At 37.9% G+C, this 15,836-nt stretch overlaps 1 protein-coding gene across 1 annotated transcript in view; it reads left to right on the top strand.

Moving 5' to 3' along the window:
• Positions 1-15,836, top strand: part of LOC106064290 (uncharacterized) — a 114,580-nt gene that overhangs the window by 25,105 nt on the left and 73,639 nt on the right. Inside the window, exon 2 of the mRNA XM_056005657.1 lies at positions 12,602-12,898. Coding sequence (XP_055861632.1) covers positions 12,886-12,898 — 13 coding nt within the window. The 5' untranslated portion in view covers positions 12,602-12,885. The remainder of the gene's footprint in view (positions 1-12,601; positions 12,899-15,836) is intronic.

Raw genomic sequence — 15,836 nt, 5'->3', positions numbered from 1 at the left:
CCTCTTGCCACCCTTCTGGCATCATCCAATTTTTAAGGCTTACGGAAAAACCGCCATCTTATTAAAAAAAACTTGCTATCACTTTTCAACAAGAGACAACCATGACCTTGCGCTGCAAATATTCAATCTAAAAATAAACTTCGTGCAACAGCTACTCTGTGTCACGTGACATGCATAATAACAAACAACAAATTCATATTATCGAAACAACAGCAATTTTCCTATAGAACTAAGAATAGGAGAGGGAGTTTAAAAAAATAAGCCAAGAGCTTCAGTAGAAGATTCTGATTCTTTCCTACGAGCTATTGGTCTAAACCAGTGATGCCCAACCTAATTCAACCTGCGGGCCATTTTAATTTCCGACACTCGTGTCGCGGGCCACATGACCAAAAAAAAAAGGTTAAAAAAAAAACAAACAACGACTTGAAATTAACCTGAAACTATCTCATTAAAAACCCGTGGATCTAGTAATTACATTAATAGTTTGGTATATTTGAAGTTTATCCTTAATCTATTTTTTTTTCTACGTGTCTGGAAATGGCTTTAGTTCTCTACTTAAATTGTGAGCAACTTAGTAGTTAGCCTCGCTATTAATTTATGTCCAAATCTCTTTTTGGTCAATATTCCCATGGATCCTCCACGTCATAATTGTTTTTTGATGCTGTTGCTGTGTGTTGTTTAGTGAAACAGCCAGACTTTCTTTACAAAAGAAAGTTTGTTGGCTTATTACCATATTCCACAAAAATGATCCGTTCAATGGTTCTGGTAGATTCTTAATTTTCTTTTCATAAAGGCACAAATGTTAAAGCTCGTGGTTCCAATTTATCAGATTTTCATTCTAAACTTTATACCGACGTTTCGGCGGGCCGGATGGAACCTCGTCACGGGCAGGATTTGGCCCGCGGGCCGTATTTTGGGCATCACTGGTCTAAACAGCTCACAAACTGCGACGTCGAAGGTTAGTGTTCCTTTACCTTTACCTTTACCTATCCCTTAGTCTGTTGGACCGTTGGGGCACCAGGCAAGATTTGTCGACCGTCTTTTAGTTTTCAGTGGTTAGTGTTCAGGTCTTCTACAACGACCAGTCTCAAGTCATAACATATTATTTTTGTGTGTGTGTTTTATTTTTAAAATTTTGTTTCATTAGCCTGATTGCACTCAAGCGTGACCAGACTCACGGGTCGTGCAGAAACCCATCCATCCATTGCGGCATTGCTCCATGACGCAACATTGTCTTACTTAATCAGACACTCAGACCTGTCTTGGACAGACAATCATAGAAAATTATATAAATTGATTTCACCAAGACATAAACCCATCAACTTTTTTTTTTCTTCTCTTCATTGATTTAATAATTGATTGTTGAATAAATTACAATCTAAAGAATTTCATTTTTTTTTTGGGTGACCTACATCTAACTAGGCGCCCCGCCCCAATCCAACTCTCTTAACTGTATTCTGTCACTAACTTGTCAAGACATAGTGCACCCCAAATCTCAACCTTTTTTTTTTTTAGTCTTTTATTTTCGACAAGTATTTTTTAGCGGCCCCTGAAAAGGGGAATAGCCGCTATTAGTTTTGTGCGGTCTGTCTGTCCGTCACGTTTAGATCTCGTAAACAAGAAAAGATTTTGAAAATCCGACATCATGATATTTTAGATCAGTGATGCCCAAAATACGGCCCGTGGGCCAGATCAGGCCCGCGACGTGGTTCCATCCGGCCCGCGGAAATGTTGGCACAAAGTGTAGAAAATCCGCTACCCTCCTCCCCCCCCCCACCAAGAAAAGGTTGAAAAATGTCTCTTTACCTACGTTAGGGCCTTAAATTTTTTCTCTGATTGATTGGTACCATGACCTTTAACATTTTTACGTTTATGATATTGAACTCTTGACGTGCGAGAACCTTTACTTTTTGGTAGAACGTGATAATAAGCCAATATATTTGAGTTGTAAATAAAGTGTGGCTGTTTAAAAAAAAAGAAATCCATATAAACGGCATTATAAAGCCAATTTGACGTCATTCAAATAAAAAGATTGTTGAACTACGATTGGAGATTGGAAGATTAATGTTAATATTTACCAAACAGAGACAAGAATATGAGTCGTTGGTAAAGCTAGCTACACTGTTTGCTCAAATTTTTAGTAGAGAAATGAAGCCGTTTTCAGACGCATAAAAAAAAAACTCCAATTAATGAATGTAAGTATTAGATCCACGGATTTCTAATCAAATAGTTTTAGGTCAATTTCATTTCGTTTTTTTGTACCTTTCCCGCGACACCAGTGTCGGAAATTAAAATGGCCCGCAGGTTGATTTATGTTGGGCATCACTGGTGTAAACTCTCTCAGCAGGTAGTATAGCCTGAGATTGTTACATAGAAGTTCAATATCGGTCGTGCACACTTTAATTTTGATTAAAATATTGTTGACACAGCCGTAGTGTTTATTGACATAAATGGCCAGTCCTCCTCCTCTTGTTTTATCTTCTTATCTTATATAATACAGACGTTACTTCAAAAAAGAAGATGATTACGTCCTACGCGTCATGCATTTAGTCATGCATATTAACCAATGACTTAAATTCTGCCAAGTCACTGGTTTTCCTGGCTAGCTCAGGCAACCCATTCCATGCTCTAATAGCACTAGGGAAGAAGGAGTATTTGTACAAATTTGTCCTAGCATATGGGACGAGGAATGTGCCTTTATCTTTGTGTCTTTCAGAGTATTTTATTAAATTTTGTTTTTGTATTTGAAGATTATGGTTCAGTGTTTTATGTATGATTGCTACTTTACTTTTGAGCCTTCTGTCCTGAAGGCTTTCTAAATTTAGTGATTTTACTAAAGGTGTTACTCTAGTCAAATGTGAATATTCGTTTGTTATGAATCTCACTGCTCTATTTTGTGTCTGTTCCAGTTTCTTAATGTTTTCTTGAGTTGAGGGGTCCCAAACGGAGGATGCATATTCTATTATTGGCCTAACCAAGGTTAAGTAACATTTTAGTTATATGTTCTTATTTGATTTATAGAAATTTCTTTTAATAAATCCTAATGCTTTGTTTGATTTTTTTGTAGTTTCATCAATATGTGGATTCCATGATAGTTTTTCATTTATTATAACACCTAGGTATTTTGCGTTTTTAGTCTGTGATACTGGTTTGCCATGAATAAGATAAGTGGAATTAATTTGTTTTAGTTTTTTTGTTACTCTTAACAACTGACATTTTTCTGGGTGGAAAGACATGCTCCAATTCGATTCCCATTTCTGTAATTCATCTAATTCTCTTTGTAAAATATCTGTGTCTTGTGTTGTTTTTATTGTTCTATATATTATGCAATCGTCTGCAAATAATCTGACTTTTGTTCCTGAACTAATGCAATTTGGTAAATCATTTATGTAAATTAAAAATAGTAGTGGACCCAAGACTGTACCTTGAGGTACACCTGAGTTTACTGTTATCGGTGTTGATTTAGAGCCATTTATTATTACAGTTTGTTCTCTCCCTATCAGAAAGTCTTTAATCCACTGATGCAGTGGACCATTAATGCCGAAATATTTTAATTTTTTAAGCAAACTATGGTGGTGAACTTTGTCAAAAGCCTTAGAAAAATCTAGTAAGATAGCATCTATTTGTTCACTATTATCTAAACCTTTTGCCACTATCTGTTGTCCTGTCTGATCTGTACAAAAGAAACGCATCCAAGTCTACTGATGTGTCGGGAATAATTTCATTTAGCCATGTTTCAGTGAGACAGATTAGCGAGCTTTCACGGAATTGGTAGAAATGTCTGCAGCAACAATCAAGTTCGTCCATTTTGTTATTTAGTGATCTAACATTATGTAATGTATCGGCCATTTGTTTCCAAGATGGCGGGTGTGTACATAGATTCATTGATGATCATATTATTTATTCTATCCATTGAAACACTGGTTTTTAACATGCACACTAATAAATTAGCCCAAGACACAAGAAACACTTTTATTCCCTGAAACACAATAACACAATATAAAAGGAATAATAGAAAACAAATGCTGATTAAGTCACAGTGTAATCAGGTCGCCTGCCGACAGCGCCCGGAAGTCCACGAAGATAGGGTTGTAGTTGTTGATAGTTTGTAGTTCATTGTTTCTGATATTCTTATCTGAAAATATTGAAACCTTACATTTTACCTGTCCGAGTAGACCACTTTGGGGCCGATTTTGAGTTTGTGTTTCAACATAAACTTTCTTTGTAATCTGTTTTTTTTTCTTATTATTTTTAGTTGCTTTTGTATAGCGCAGCTTACATGTTATACATGTTCATTGCGCTATTAGATGATAAAATAGAAACAGCTGTGGAAAATGGCTTAAGTTAGGCACACTAATATATTTTCTGAGTCCCTGGCTTGTAGAAGATTGTGGACATTGTTGGGGGGGGGGGGGGCGGGTATCTGGGAGAAGATTTCCATGCCGCTTTTAGGAGCTCAGCAAACACAACAAAGGGTCATGTCCGGATTCGAATTCAAGCCCCTTGTTAGGTAGCTAAGTTTATGCTTTCTGATTCCCCCAACCCCAGGCGTCGATGTGAGTTGAAGTGTCTACGAGTCAATGGTTTGAACTAATATATTGTTGTATCACCAGTGGCGGAGTGATAGGGTTAATGTGTGTGCGACCTACTGACACACGTGACTCAGCCAGGTCAACGGCTGTCAATGAACAAGGGACAGCACTGCTAGTACACAAAATATGACCAATGTTATGGACTTATTGGTCATGTGAACCAAAGCCTTCACGGATGAGAGACAGTGTATAAGAAAGGACAGTTCATTCCGGGACAGAAGGACAGTAAGGACAGTGCGGTACAATGTGAATCCTCGAGATTTCAGTTGTACGAGTCCAGGAGAGTTTGGTACGTCAGTTCTGTTATGTACTTCAAAGCAGTTGTAGTTAGTGTAGCCAATTGTGTAGTAATGGCTATTGATGGATTCAATTATTAAGCCACCTCATTGTTATCTGGAATTCTTTGTTGTCAAATTCTTGATTTATGTGTCTTGTGTTAAAGCAGTGTTTGCGGAAGGCCTGGTAGAGAAAATTGTAACAAAATATACATTTATATATTAGAGTGAAAGAAAGAGAGAGAGAGAGAGAGAAATACGAAAAGAAGAACACATTACGCCTACACATTAAAAAGAAAGATAATAATAAAAAGAGAAAAATGAGAGTGCCTGGAGTATTTATATTATCTATATATATATATATATATATATATATATATATAGAGAGAGAGAGAGAGAGAGAGAGAGATGAAGAAATAGCTCTCTTCTAGATTGTATGGCAGATACATTAGCATGCAGAAAGCAATGATAATGAGACGTCAAAGCCAAAGTTGCCCCACGGCTTTAGCAGACATCCATCTGGAATGCATTGCCCGTGCCCTGTCATCTCCCCCCCCTCCCCACACACACACCTTCCCCCTCCCTACACTTGCCTCAACCAACACCCGCCTTGCAAACTTGAATAACGTGCAACGGCTGATCCGTTGACAACTGAAGCCCTGGAGGGAGATTCCATAGAGAGGACAAAATGATTTGAGGATCTACGCGGAGGGGGATTCTGGGGTTGACAGAATCAGGAGAAAGTGTCTCGTGGGGAGGGGGAGGGGGGAATTGGGGCTAGATGACGTAATGCGGGTGCTGGAAAAGGCCCAAAGGTACACTCATTCAAAGCTCTGTTTAACCCTTAAAACGCGAGTGGTAGTTTAGCAGCTAAACGTCAGAATTGTAATTCCATTTTGTATGCAGTCATTCTAAAACAGCTCAGCACTTTAAGGGTTAATGAATTAATCATGTACTAATTGATACAAATTCGACGAGAACTATCTTCTTTTAACCCTTAAAACGCGTGTGGTCGTTTAGCCTGTAAACATCAGAATTGTAATTCCATTTTGTATGAACTCATTGTAAAACAGCTCAGCAGTTTAAGGGTTAAGTATTTTTTTTATCTCTTTTTAAAACAAAAATACACCAAGTTCCTTATCTCCCGTTGTCTTTTCCCTTTCTTTGGCCAGCGGTTAACGAGGGTGTCATGTGTCCAGCACAACCACCAACCGCCTTTTACTTTTTCCCTCCAACAAATTCCAGGTACTCATTAGAGGGTGTTGGACTCAGAGGCGCCCGAAGATCTCGAAATAAAAAAAAAGTCCTCACCAGGATTCGAACCCGGGACTCACGATTCAGTTAACGAGGGTGTCATGTGGTCAGCACAACGACCAACCGCCTTTGACTTTTTCCCTCCAACAAATTCCAGGTACTCATTAGAGCGTGTTTGACTCAGAGGCGCCAGAAGATCTCGAAATAAAAAAGTCCTCACCAGGATTCGAACCCGGGACTCACGATTCAGAAGCCAAGCGCTTTAACACTCAGCCACCGCGCCTCCCTTTAGTCAAAGATATTTGTCTATTTTTGTTGTTGTCTTCTTCCTAAATAATTATTCTCCTAAAACATTCTTATAAAATACAGACGTTACTTCAAAAAAGAAGATGATTACGTCCTACGCGTCATGCATCTAGTCATGCATATTAACCAATGATTTAAATTCTGCCAAGTCCCTGGTTTTCCTAGCTAGCTCAGGCAACCCATTCCATGCTCTAATAGCACTAGGGAAGAAGGAGCATTTGTACAAATTTGTCCTAGCATATGGTACGAGGAATTTGCCTTTATCTTTGTGTCTTTCAGAGTATTTTATTAAATTTTGTTTTTGTATTTGAAGATTATGGTTCAGTGTTTTATGTATAATTGCTACTTTACTTTTGAGCCTTCTGTCCTGAAGGCTTTCTAAATTTAGTGATTTTACTAAAGGTGTTACTCTAGTCAAATGTGAATATTCGTTTGTTATGAATCTCACTGCTCTATTTTGTGTCTGTTCCAGTTTCTTAATGTTTTCTTGAGTTGAGGGGGTCCCAAACGGAGGATGCATATTCTAGTTTTGGATAAGACGACACCCACGCTAACTTTAACCGAGACCGTTCGTTACAGAAGGCCTGTGACGTGGCAAAGAACCATTGGTCTAAACCACCCACAGATTGTGACGTTGCAGGTCAGTGTTCAGGTCTTTCTATAACGATTGGTCTCACTTTAACCACGCCTCTAGGCAGGTCAGTTCTAACTTCAACCACGTCCATAGCAGTGCAGTCTTTTCAAACATGCAAAATATTGAGAAAAAAATACGTTAAAAAAACAATATACGGAAAAGAGCTGCACATTAAATGCCATATCTCTCAATACTGTAGGATTTTTCCGTTTTCTATATGAAACAAAATTAAGTACAACAAGTTAATTAATTGGTTAACTGGTTAATTTTGTTTATTGATTCATGTTTCGTTAGGGACAATGAATAATTGTGCAAAGTTTCAACTTGATCGAGAATTGGAAATCGGAGAAATAACGTGTACAAAATTTGTACCAGACAGACAGAGTTGATTTAAATAAGCTTTGTAAAAAATACCATTTTCCAACCATAGAAATGTACATGTCATTTGTGTGTTTGTATGTATGTATGTAACTATGTCTCACAAACACGTGATATTATATTCATTTATTGACGTGGGTCGTGGTGGCCGAGTGATAAGCGCTTGGCTTCCGAACCGAGCGGTCTCGGGTTCGAAACCTGGACAAGGTTTGGGATGTTGAGCCTCGGAATTTAGTTTTTTTTGTTGCGATTTTTAGGACGCCAATGAGTACAGCCAACTCTAATGGGTACCTGACATTAGTTGGAGAATATAGGATGGCTGCCTGGTCGTGCGGTTTGCGCGCTGGACTGTCGTTCGGATTTATCGATGGTCCAGGGTTCAAACCCTGCCCGCTCCCATCCCCCGTCGTCCTGCGGGAGGTTTGGACTAGGAAGTAATTATCTTCAACTCTGAAGGAACATCCGAAACATGTAAAACAAATGTGGTTGGTCGTTGTTAGTCACATGACACACTCGTAAATCGTTGGTCGTAGCAAAAGAATTTCTTTGCATCTTCTGCTCCAGGCTGGTCTTAGGCCACTGCAACCTATGCGGCCGCGGTGGACCCCGCACTTTCATAAGCCCCTCGCCTAGGTGTCTATTATTAAATTTAACCATTATATAACTTATATTACAGGTTTCCCCTTGACTTCCCTACACGCAAGGCTCGTAAAGTTAATTTGATTGTGATATTGTACTTTGTAAAGAATGAATATAATGCAAAGACAAATTTATTTTCTAATACAAAATCTTAATTTTCACCTATTATCCTTATCCCTACCCAGATTGGGCGCCTTGCAATCCGTTTCATATAGGGCGCTGCAATCTGTAGGACTGGCCCTGACTATAGGTCTCTGCCAAGTCTTCACATACTCAGCTACGATACTCTTTGTTAATCTCTGGGCGTGTCATCTGTTCTGTAAATCAGACGACCGCAACAAAGTGACAAGCTGAACTAACGGCTGGACCAGCAATCAATTTCAGTTGCCGACTCTCTCAAGTGTACACTGGGAAATGGCTATCAATATCAGAGACTGACTCTTCCAAGTGGACACCAGCGACACACACCTGCTGATGCGAAGAAAGAAAAACATTGAAACGAATGAAATGTCTAATCGATATTCTGGTTGGAATGTTACAATTGCGATTACATTCAAAACTGGAGACGCTGTACATGAATATCACGTAAAGTAAGATGAACATTTTGAATTCATTAGGACAGCACGGCGACAGCACGGCGACAGCATGGCGACAAACTTAATCCGTGATGGACCTTTTTAAATACCTTACAGAGAAAACCTTGTCAGTGACAGTGGGAGACTGGAGATAGGGACAGAAAGAAGAAAGATTTCGTAGTGAGATCTCAGGTCTGCATTGTGAGATTTAGAAATGAAGCTTAACTTTTCCTGATGTTTAAAAAAAAATGAATGATCTTTTTTTTTGACATTCAATAGACATTGAGACGATAACTAGAAGAGGAAGGCTGGATTTTAAACCGTAGATCTAAGTTAAATCTGAGATTTTGAATAGCGGGATTTTTACCGAGCTCTGTTTGGCACCTGTCCATTGGATTGAGAAATAAAGGAAATATTGGAGCTGGTGTGATGCTGTCTTAAATATGTGAATTTTTTTTTTGGTGGTAGACCATAGCTAGAAGTCTTAACAAATATCTTTATACACTGTCAGACCTTGCGATTCACATTAAAGGTCACCTGTTTCTATGGCATCTCAAGAGCTCCTTCAAGGAATGCGATATCGACTTTCACAGCTGGGAAGCACTAGCTCTCGATCGCGCCTCATGGCGTGAAGTTGTGAGTTTCGGAGTCTCGAGATTTGAAGCCAGGGCGAAAGAGCGCCGAACCAACAAAATGCGGAGAGAAGAAACAGGCCTATCTGCAACTGACCAAACCTACCCATGCCACGTATGCGGCCGGCTTTTTAAAGCGAGGATTTGACTTTACAGTCTACTTCAGGTCCATGGGAAATGAGAGATGTGCTCATCTTCGATCACGAAAGAGGAGCTATAGGTCACCTGTTTCTATGGCCGATCCACAATGAAGGTGACCTGTTTCTACGGCCGATCCACAATGAAGGTGACCTGTTTCTACGGCCGATCCACAATGAAGGTGACCTGTGTATACAGCCGATCCACAATGAAGGTGACCTGTTTCGACGGCCGATCCACAATAAAGGTGACCTGTTTCTACGGCCGATCCACAATGAAGGTGACCTGTGTCTACGGCTGATCCACAATGAAGGTGACCTGTGTATACGGCCGATCCACAATGAAGGTCACCTGTGTCTACAGCCAATCCACAATGAAGGTCACCTGTGTATACGGCCGATCCACAATGAAGGTCACCTGTGTCTACAGCCGATCCACAATGAAGGTGACCTGTGTCTACGGCCGATCCACAATGAAGGTGACCTGTGTATACGGCCGATCCACAATGAAGGTCACCTGTGTCTACAGCCGATCCACAATGAAGGTGACCTGTTTCTAATAATTTCTATAGCCGGTGTTATATTATTGTTGCGTGGCCAGCACATTACCCACCAACATTACTTTTTAAAAATAATATCAAGTACCCAGGAAAATTGGGATTTGAACCCAAGACTGTTTGCAGGCGAAACGCTTCACTAATCAACTAATTCGACTCCCCCCATACCCCCCGATTGTTTATTTCCTCCCACCCCACTCCCCGCTCCACCAGCCTCCTGTCTACTGTCATTGTTTTTGCCTCCAACCTTTTGTACTGAGTTCTTTCATCATCCTATACAAACACACACACACACTGACATCTTCTACACACACACACAGGGACACAAACATACACACATGTGACATACCACGTGATGCAGCAACAACCAATCAGGACTTTACAGACCAGAGAAACGGAAATTGAGACAAAATCTCCACAGCAGACTCAGACAAGACGGGCTATAACTGAAGATATACATACACCCAAACTTTCTAAACACAGCCGATGTGTATATTTATTAACTGGTCATGTTTCTCTCGGAATGACCCTACTGGACATCCCGAAACCACACTTGTAAAATAAGAACCGTCTGTGGTCAATTGTGTTTCAATAAATATGACGTACTTCCGGCCGCCATCATGAAGAAACAAACTCTAGTCGTAGAGATGTATCCACAATGTCTGTATGTGTCATCCAATCTTGGGATCTGATATTCCGATACGAACTGAAAGATCCAGCATGCATCAGTCACGTGACAATGGAAATCGTCTGTTACATTTCCCGCCCGTTTTCCAGCAGGTTACTATGTAGAGTTAGAGATTTTTAGTGATTGCTTGTCCATAAGATGCGGTCTTTGAAAAGACTGCATCACAAACCAAGAGATTAAAGACAGGGTTACTGCAGCGATTGGACCCCATGATGACCTGATAACTATCTTAGAAAAAAAAACGCAACCTAAAAATCTATGGCCATATTACAAGCTCTTTGGGGCTAGCAAAAGACCTTCCTTCCGGGAACAGTACCAGGAAAAAGAAGAAGAGGCAGACAGAGAAAGCGATGGGAGGACAACATAAAAGAATGGACGGGCCTGCCATTGAAAGAGGTGCTAAGGGAAAAAGACATAGTGGAATGGAGAAAGACGGTCGACGAATCTTGCATGGTGCCCCAACGGTCCAAGGCAGCAGAATTTTAAAATTCAGAGTTTTCCTTCTTCTAGGTGGGTAGCCAGCCATGGCTAATGAGTCCCTCCAGCCCGAAGCTTACTGGTTTAGGCGCCAGTTACTCGCCTTCGCCCCTTCTCCTGCTAGTGATAAACACTTCTGCCAGACCTAATATCTGAGCCACACATGAAGGCCAGGATTCGGACTGGTTGTCAGAGGCTATTTTGTTTTTAGTGTGTCGTCATCAATTAGACGCTTCGATTGGGGGGAGAGCTGGACGTACTAACTGGAGGACTCCTTAACCAAACAATAGCACAACGAAGAACTCTTGAATCAAGCGAATGTCAATTTGCCAGCGTAAAAAGAAAGACATTAAAAATCAATTCAACTGCTGTGTAACATTTTGTTTTGATCCATTAAATACAAAAAGGTTAGAAACAAAGATGACTTTTTAACTTTATTCACAACTAAGGCTTTAGAGGAACTGTTAAGGATGCAACCCTGTGTTATTGAAGTAATAGGCCTAAATATCAGCAGAAATGTGTTGAATATAGGTTTTACTAGCAAAAATACCCGGCGTTGCCCGTGTTTGTTCTTAAAGTCTATACAACAGAAATGAACTTTTTTTTTAAATTCAGGGACACCCCCCCCTCCTTCTCGCCCTCCCCCGGGTTGTGACAGAATGAATTAGTGCCGCCTTCGCAATAGTTTCATGAATAGTCATGCACTATATCATCAAGGTTGGCCAAATGGTGTTGATTTCTTTTAGGAAGATATAATAATAATAATAATAATAATAATAATAATAATAATAATAATCCCTGGAATTTAACAAATTATACCCTAATCTAAACCTTCAAGGCCCTTAACATTCCTAGGAACATCTTCGTTGCCTGTCAGAGGGCGGTACTGCTGCAGACCTGCCACATCACCAGAAAATTCCTCAGTGGAAACTGTTAAAGGGACTACGATGAATTTTGTTTCTCTTTAGCGAAACTCGACCCTGGCAGCGCCAGAGAATGACTACTCGTTCATTTCTAACATAATAATAATAATAATCCCTGGAATTTAACAAATTATACCCTAATCTAAACCTTCAAGGCCCTTAACATTCCTAGGAACATCTTCGTTGCCTGTCAGAGGGCGGTACTGCTGCAGACCTGCCACATCACCAGAAAATTCCTCAGTGGAAACTGTTAAAGGGACTACGATGAATTTTGTTTCTCTTTAGCGAAACTCGACCCTGGCAGCGCCAGAGAATGAATACTCGTTCATTTCTAACATAATAATAATAATAATAGTAATAAGGCAGTTCTTCGAGTCCGAAGATAATTGAGCAGTACAGTGTTTCACGTGGAGCACAGTCCCAGCTGCGACCTACATATTTTGCCACCCTAAGGAACACATATACACAGTGCTTTCTGCTTTAAGATTTTGTGTTGTGTGTTTAACCCATCCTCTATATGCTTTTATTACACAGGGTCAAAGGTTATAGGTCAACGAAAGCGGATTGCGTATGTGCCTGTGCTGGATCTCTGTAGCTATAATACCATGACTGGAAACAGAAATTAACTTTTCATTGCTGGTTTTGTTGGATACATACATTCTCAAGTCTGGATCTTGTGGATATATAAATAAAACTTCTCAAACTTGGAGGAAATGGATACACAAATGAACTTTTCAAAACTAGATTTCTTGGATATATATGTGTGCTACTTATGACTGGATACAGTGGATTAAAACCAAAGTGATGTTGGCTTGGTGATGTCCCCGACACGTAAGTTGATTTTTTTTTTTGGTCAGAGATCTAGACTTAGTATAAAGTTACACACGCCCCTTAGGATAACAAACAAAAACTAATTTCGATTCTATCCTGTCATGTTGTAAAAGAAAAAAAAAATTAATTAAACAATGAAAGTGGATTAAGTTTTTTTTTTTTTGGTTTAACTGTGAGCTTAACCCTTTCTCGTGAAATTAAATCTGTTGTTAGCACACACACACACACTATCTTATCTTATCTTATCTTATCTTATTAATTACAGACGTTCCTTCTAGACAGAACTCCTTTATTTCTCCTTTACAAGTCGTCTTGTTACTCACTGATTGGATTGTTTCTATTGTCTGTTTCTTGGTCCCAAGGGTTTCGCGTCTTCTTTCGTATTCTGTTACAGTGCCTTGTTTTTTTCTAGTTACTGTAACTGTGTTTTGCTTCTGTTTATTAATAAGTCTGGGATGTTTCTGCTGTTTTCTGTGTTTTGATTTTTTTTCTTCTGTGTTTTTGTATCTTGTTACTTCTGTTTTCTGTGTCTTGTTTCTTCTGTTTAGTATTGTTTCTTCTGTTTTCTCTATATTATTTCTTGTTTTCTCTATATTATTTCTTGTTTTCTCTATATTATTTCTTGTTTTCTCTATATTATTTCTTGTTTTCTCTATAATGTTTCTTCTATTTTCTCTATATTGTTTCTTCTGTTTTCTCTATATTGTTTCTTCTGTTTTCTCTATATTATTTCTTCTGTTTTCTCTATATTATTTCTTCTGTTTTCTCTATATTATTTCTTCTGTTTTCTCTATATTATTTCTTGTTTTCTCTAAATTTTTTCTTCTGTTTTCTCTATATTGTTTCTTCTGTTTTCTGTGTCTTGTTTATTCTGTTTTCTCTATATTGTTTCTTCTGTTTTCTCTATATTGTTTCTTCTGTTTTCTCTATATTGTTTCTTCTGTTTTCTCTATATTGTTTCTTGTTTTCTCTATATTGTTTCTTCTGTTTTCTGTGTCTTGTTTCTTCTGTTTTCTCTATATTGTTTCCTCTGTTTTCTCTATATTGTTTCTTCTGTTTTCTGTGTCTTGTTTCTTCTGTTTTCTCTATAATGTTTCTTCTATTTTCTCTATATTGTTTCTTCTGTTTTCTCTATATTGTTTCTTCTGTTTTCTCTATTTTGTTTCCTCTGTTTTCTCTATAATGTTTCTTCTATTTTCTCTATATTGTTTCTTCTATTTTCTCTATATTGTTTCTTCTGTTTTCTGTGTCTTGTTTCTTCTGTTTTCTCTATAATGTTTCTTCTATTTTCTCTATATTGTTTCTTCTGTTTTCTCTATATTGTTTCTTCTGTTTTCTCTATAATGTTTCTTCTGTTTTCTCTATATTGTTTCTTTTGTTTTCTCTATATTGTTTCTTCTGTTTTCTGTGTCTTGTTTCTTCTGTTTTCTCTATAATGTTTCTTCTATTTTCTCTATATTGTTTCTTCTGTTTTCTCTATATTGTTTCTTCTGTTTTCTCTATTTTGTTTCCTCTGTTTTCTCTATAATGTTTCTTCTATTTTCTCTATATTGTTTCTTCTATTTTCTCTATATTGTTTCTTCTGTTTTCTCTATATTGTTTCTTCTGTTTTCTGTGTCTTGTTTCTTCTGTTTTCTCTATAATGTTTCTTCTATTTTCTCTATATTGTTTCTTCTGTTTTCTCTATATTGTTTCTTCTGTTTTCTCTATAATGTTTCTTCTATTTTCTCTATAATGTTTCTTCTATTTTCTCTATATTGTTTCTTCTATTTTCTCTATATTGTTTCTTCTGTTTTCTCTATATTGTTTCTTCTGTTTTCTCTATATTGTTTCTTCTGTTTTCTGTGTCTTGTTTCTTCTGTTTTCTCTATATTGTTTCCTCTGTTTTCTCTATATTGTTTCTTCTGTTTTCTGTGTCTTGTTTCTTCTGTTTTCTCTATATTGTTTCTTCTGTTTTCTCTATATTGTTTCTTCTGTTTTCTGTGTCTTGTTTCTTCTGTTTTCTCTATATTGTTTCCTCTGTTTTCTCTATATTGTTTCTTCTGTTTTCTGTGTCTTGTTTCTTCTGTTTTCTCTATATTGTTTCTTCTGTTTTCTCTATATTGTTTCTTCTGTTTTCTGTGTCTTGTTTCTTCTGTTTTCTCTATAATGTTTCTTCTGTTTTCTCTATAATGTTTCTTCTGTTTTCTCTATATTGTTTCTTCTGTTTTCTCTATAATGTTTCTTCTGTTTTCTGTGTCTTGTTTCTTCTGTTTTCTCTATAATGTTTCTTCTGTTTTCTGTGTCTTGTTTATTCTGTTGTCTGTATCTTGTTTCTTCTGTTTTCTGTATCTTGTTTCTTCTCTCTATCTCACTATTCCTCTAATTCTCTTCTTGTTGACATTCATTGAAAAAGTTTTTCAAAAAGACAAGAGGAAAAAAAATCGATGGTTGAAGTAATTCTTTGTTTCCAGCTCCTTAACTCTCTATTTCTTTCTTTCTTTCTTTCTTTCTTTCTTTCTTTTTGTTTCTCGTTCTTTTTTACTTGTTTTTTTTTTAATTCCTTCTTTTTCTTTCTTTCTCTATGTTTCTTTCTATTTCAGTTCTTGTCTATATTTATCTCTTGTTCTCTATTTTTTAATCATTTTCCCTCTTTCTGTGTTCCCTTCTCTTTCTATCTATCTCTGTCTCTCCCTCCCTCTCTATCTCTCTTTTTGTCTCTCCCTATCTCTCTCTCTCTCTCTCTCTCTCTCTCTTTGCTCTCTTTCTTCCCGACTTACTTCTCTTCTGTCGTTCTAATCAGGTGACTTGTTTGTATGTGTGTTTGTCTACTTGTATCAGTGTTTGTCTGCTTGTATCAGTGTTTGTCTACTTGTATCAGTGTTTGTCTACTTGTATCAGTGTTTGTCTACTTGTATGTGTGTTTGTCTACTTGTATGTGTGTTTGCCTGTTTGCCTG

This window comes from Biomphalaria glabrata, chromosome 12 (assembly GCF_947242115.1).
Source record: "Biomphalaria glabrata chromosome 12, xgBioGlab47.1, whole genome shotgun sequence".
In the NCBI taxonomy this organism is placed as follows: Eukaryota; Metazoa; Mollusca; class Gastropoda; family Planorbidae; genus Biomphalaria; species Biomphalaria glabrata.
This window is presented reverse-complemented; position numbering and strand designations above follow the sequence as displayed.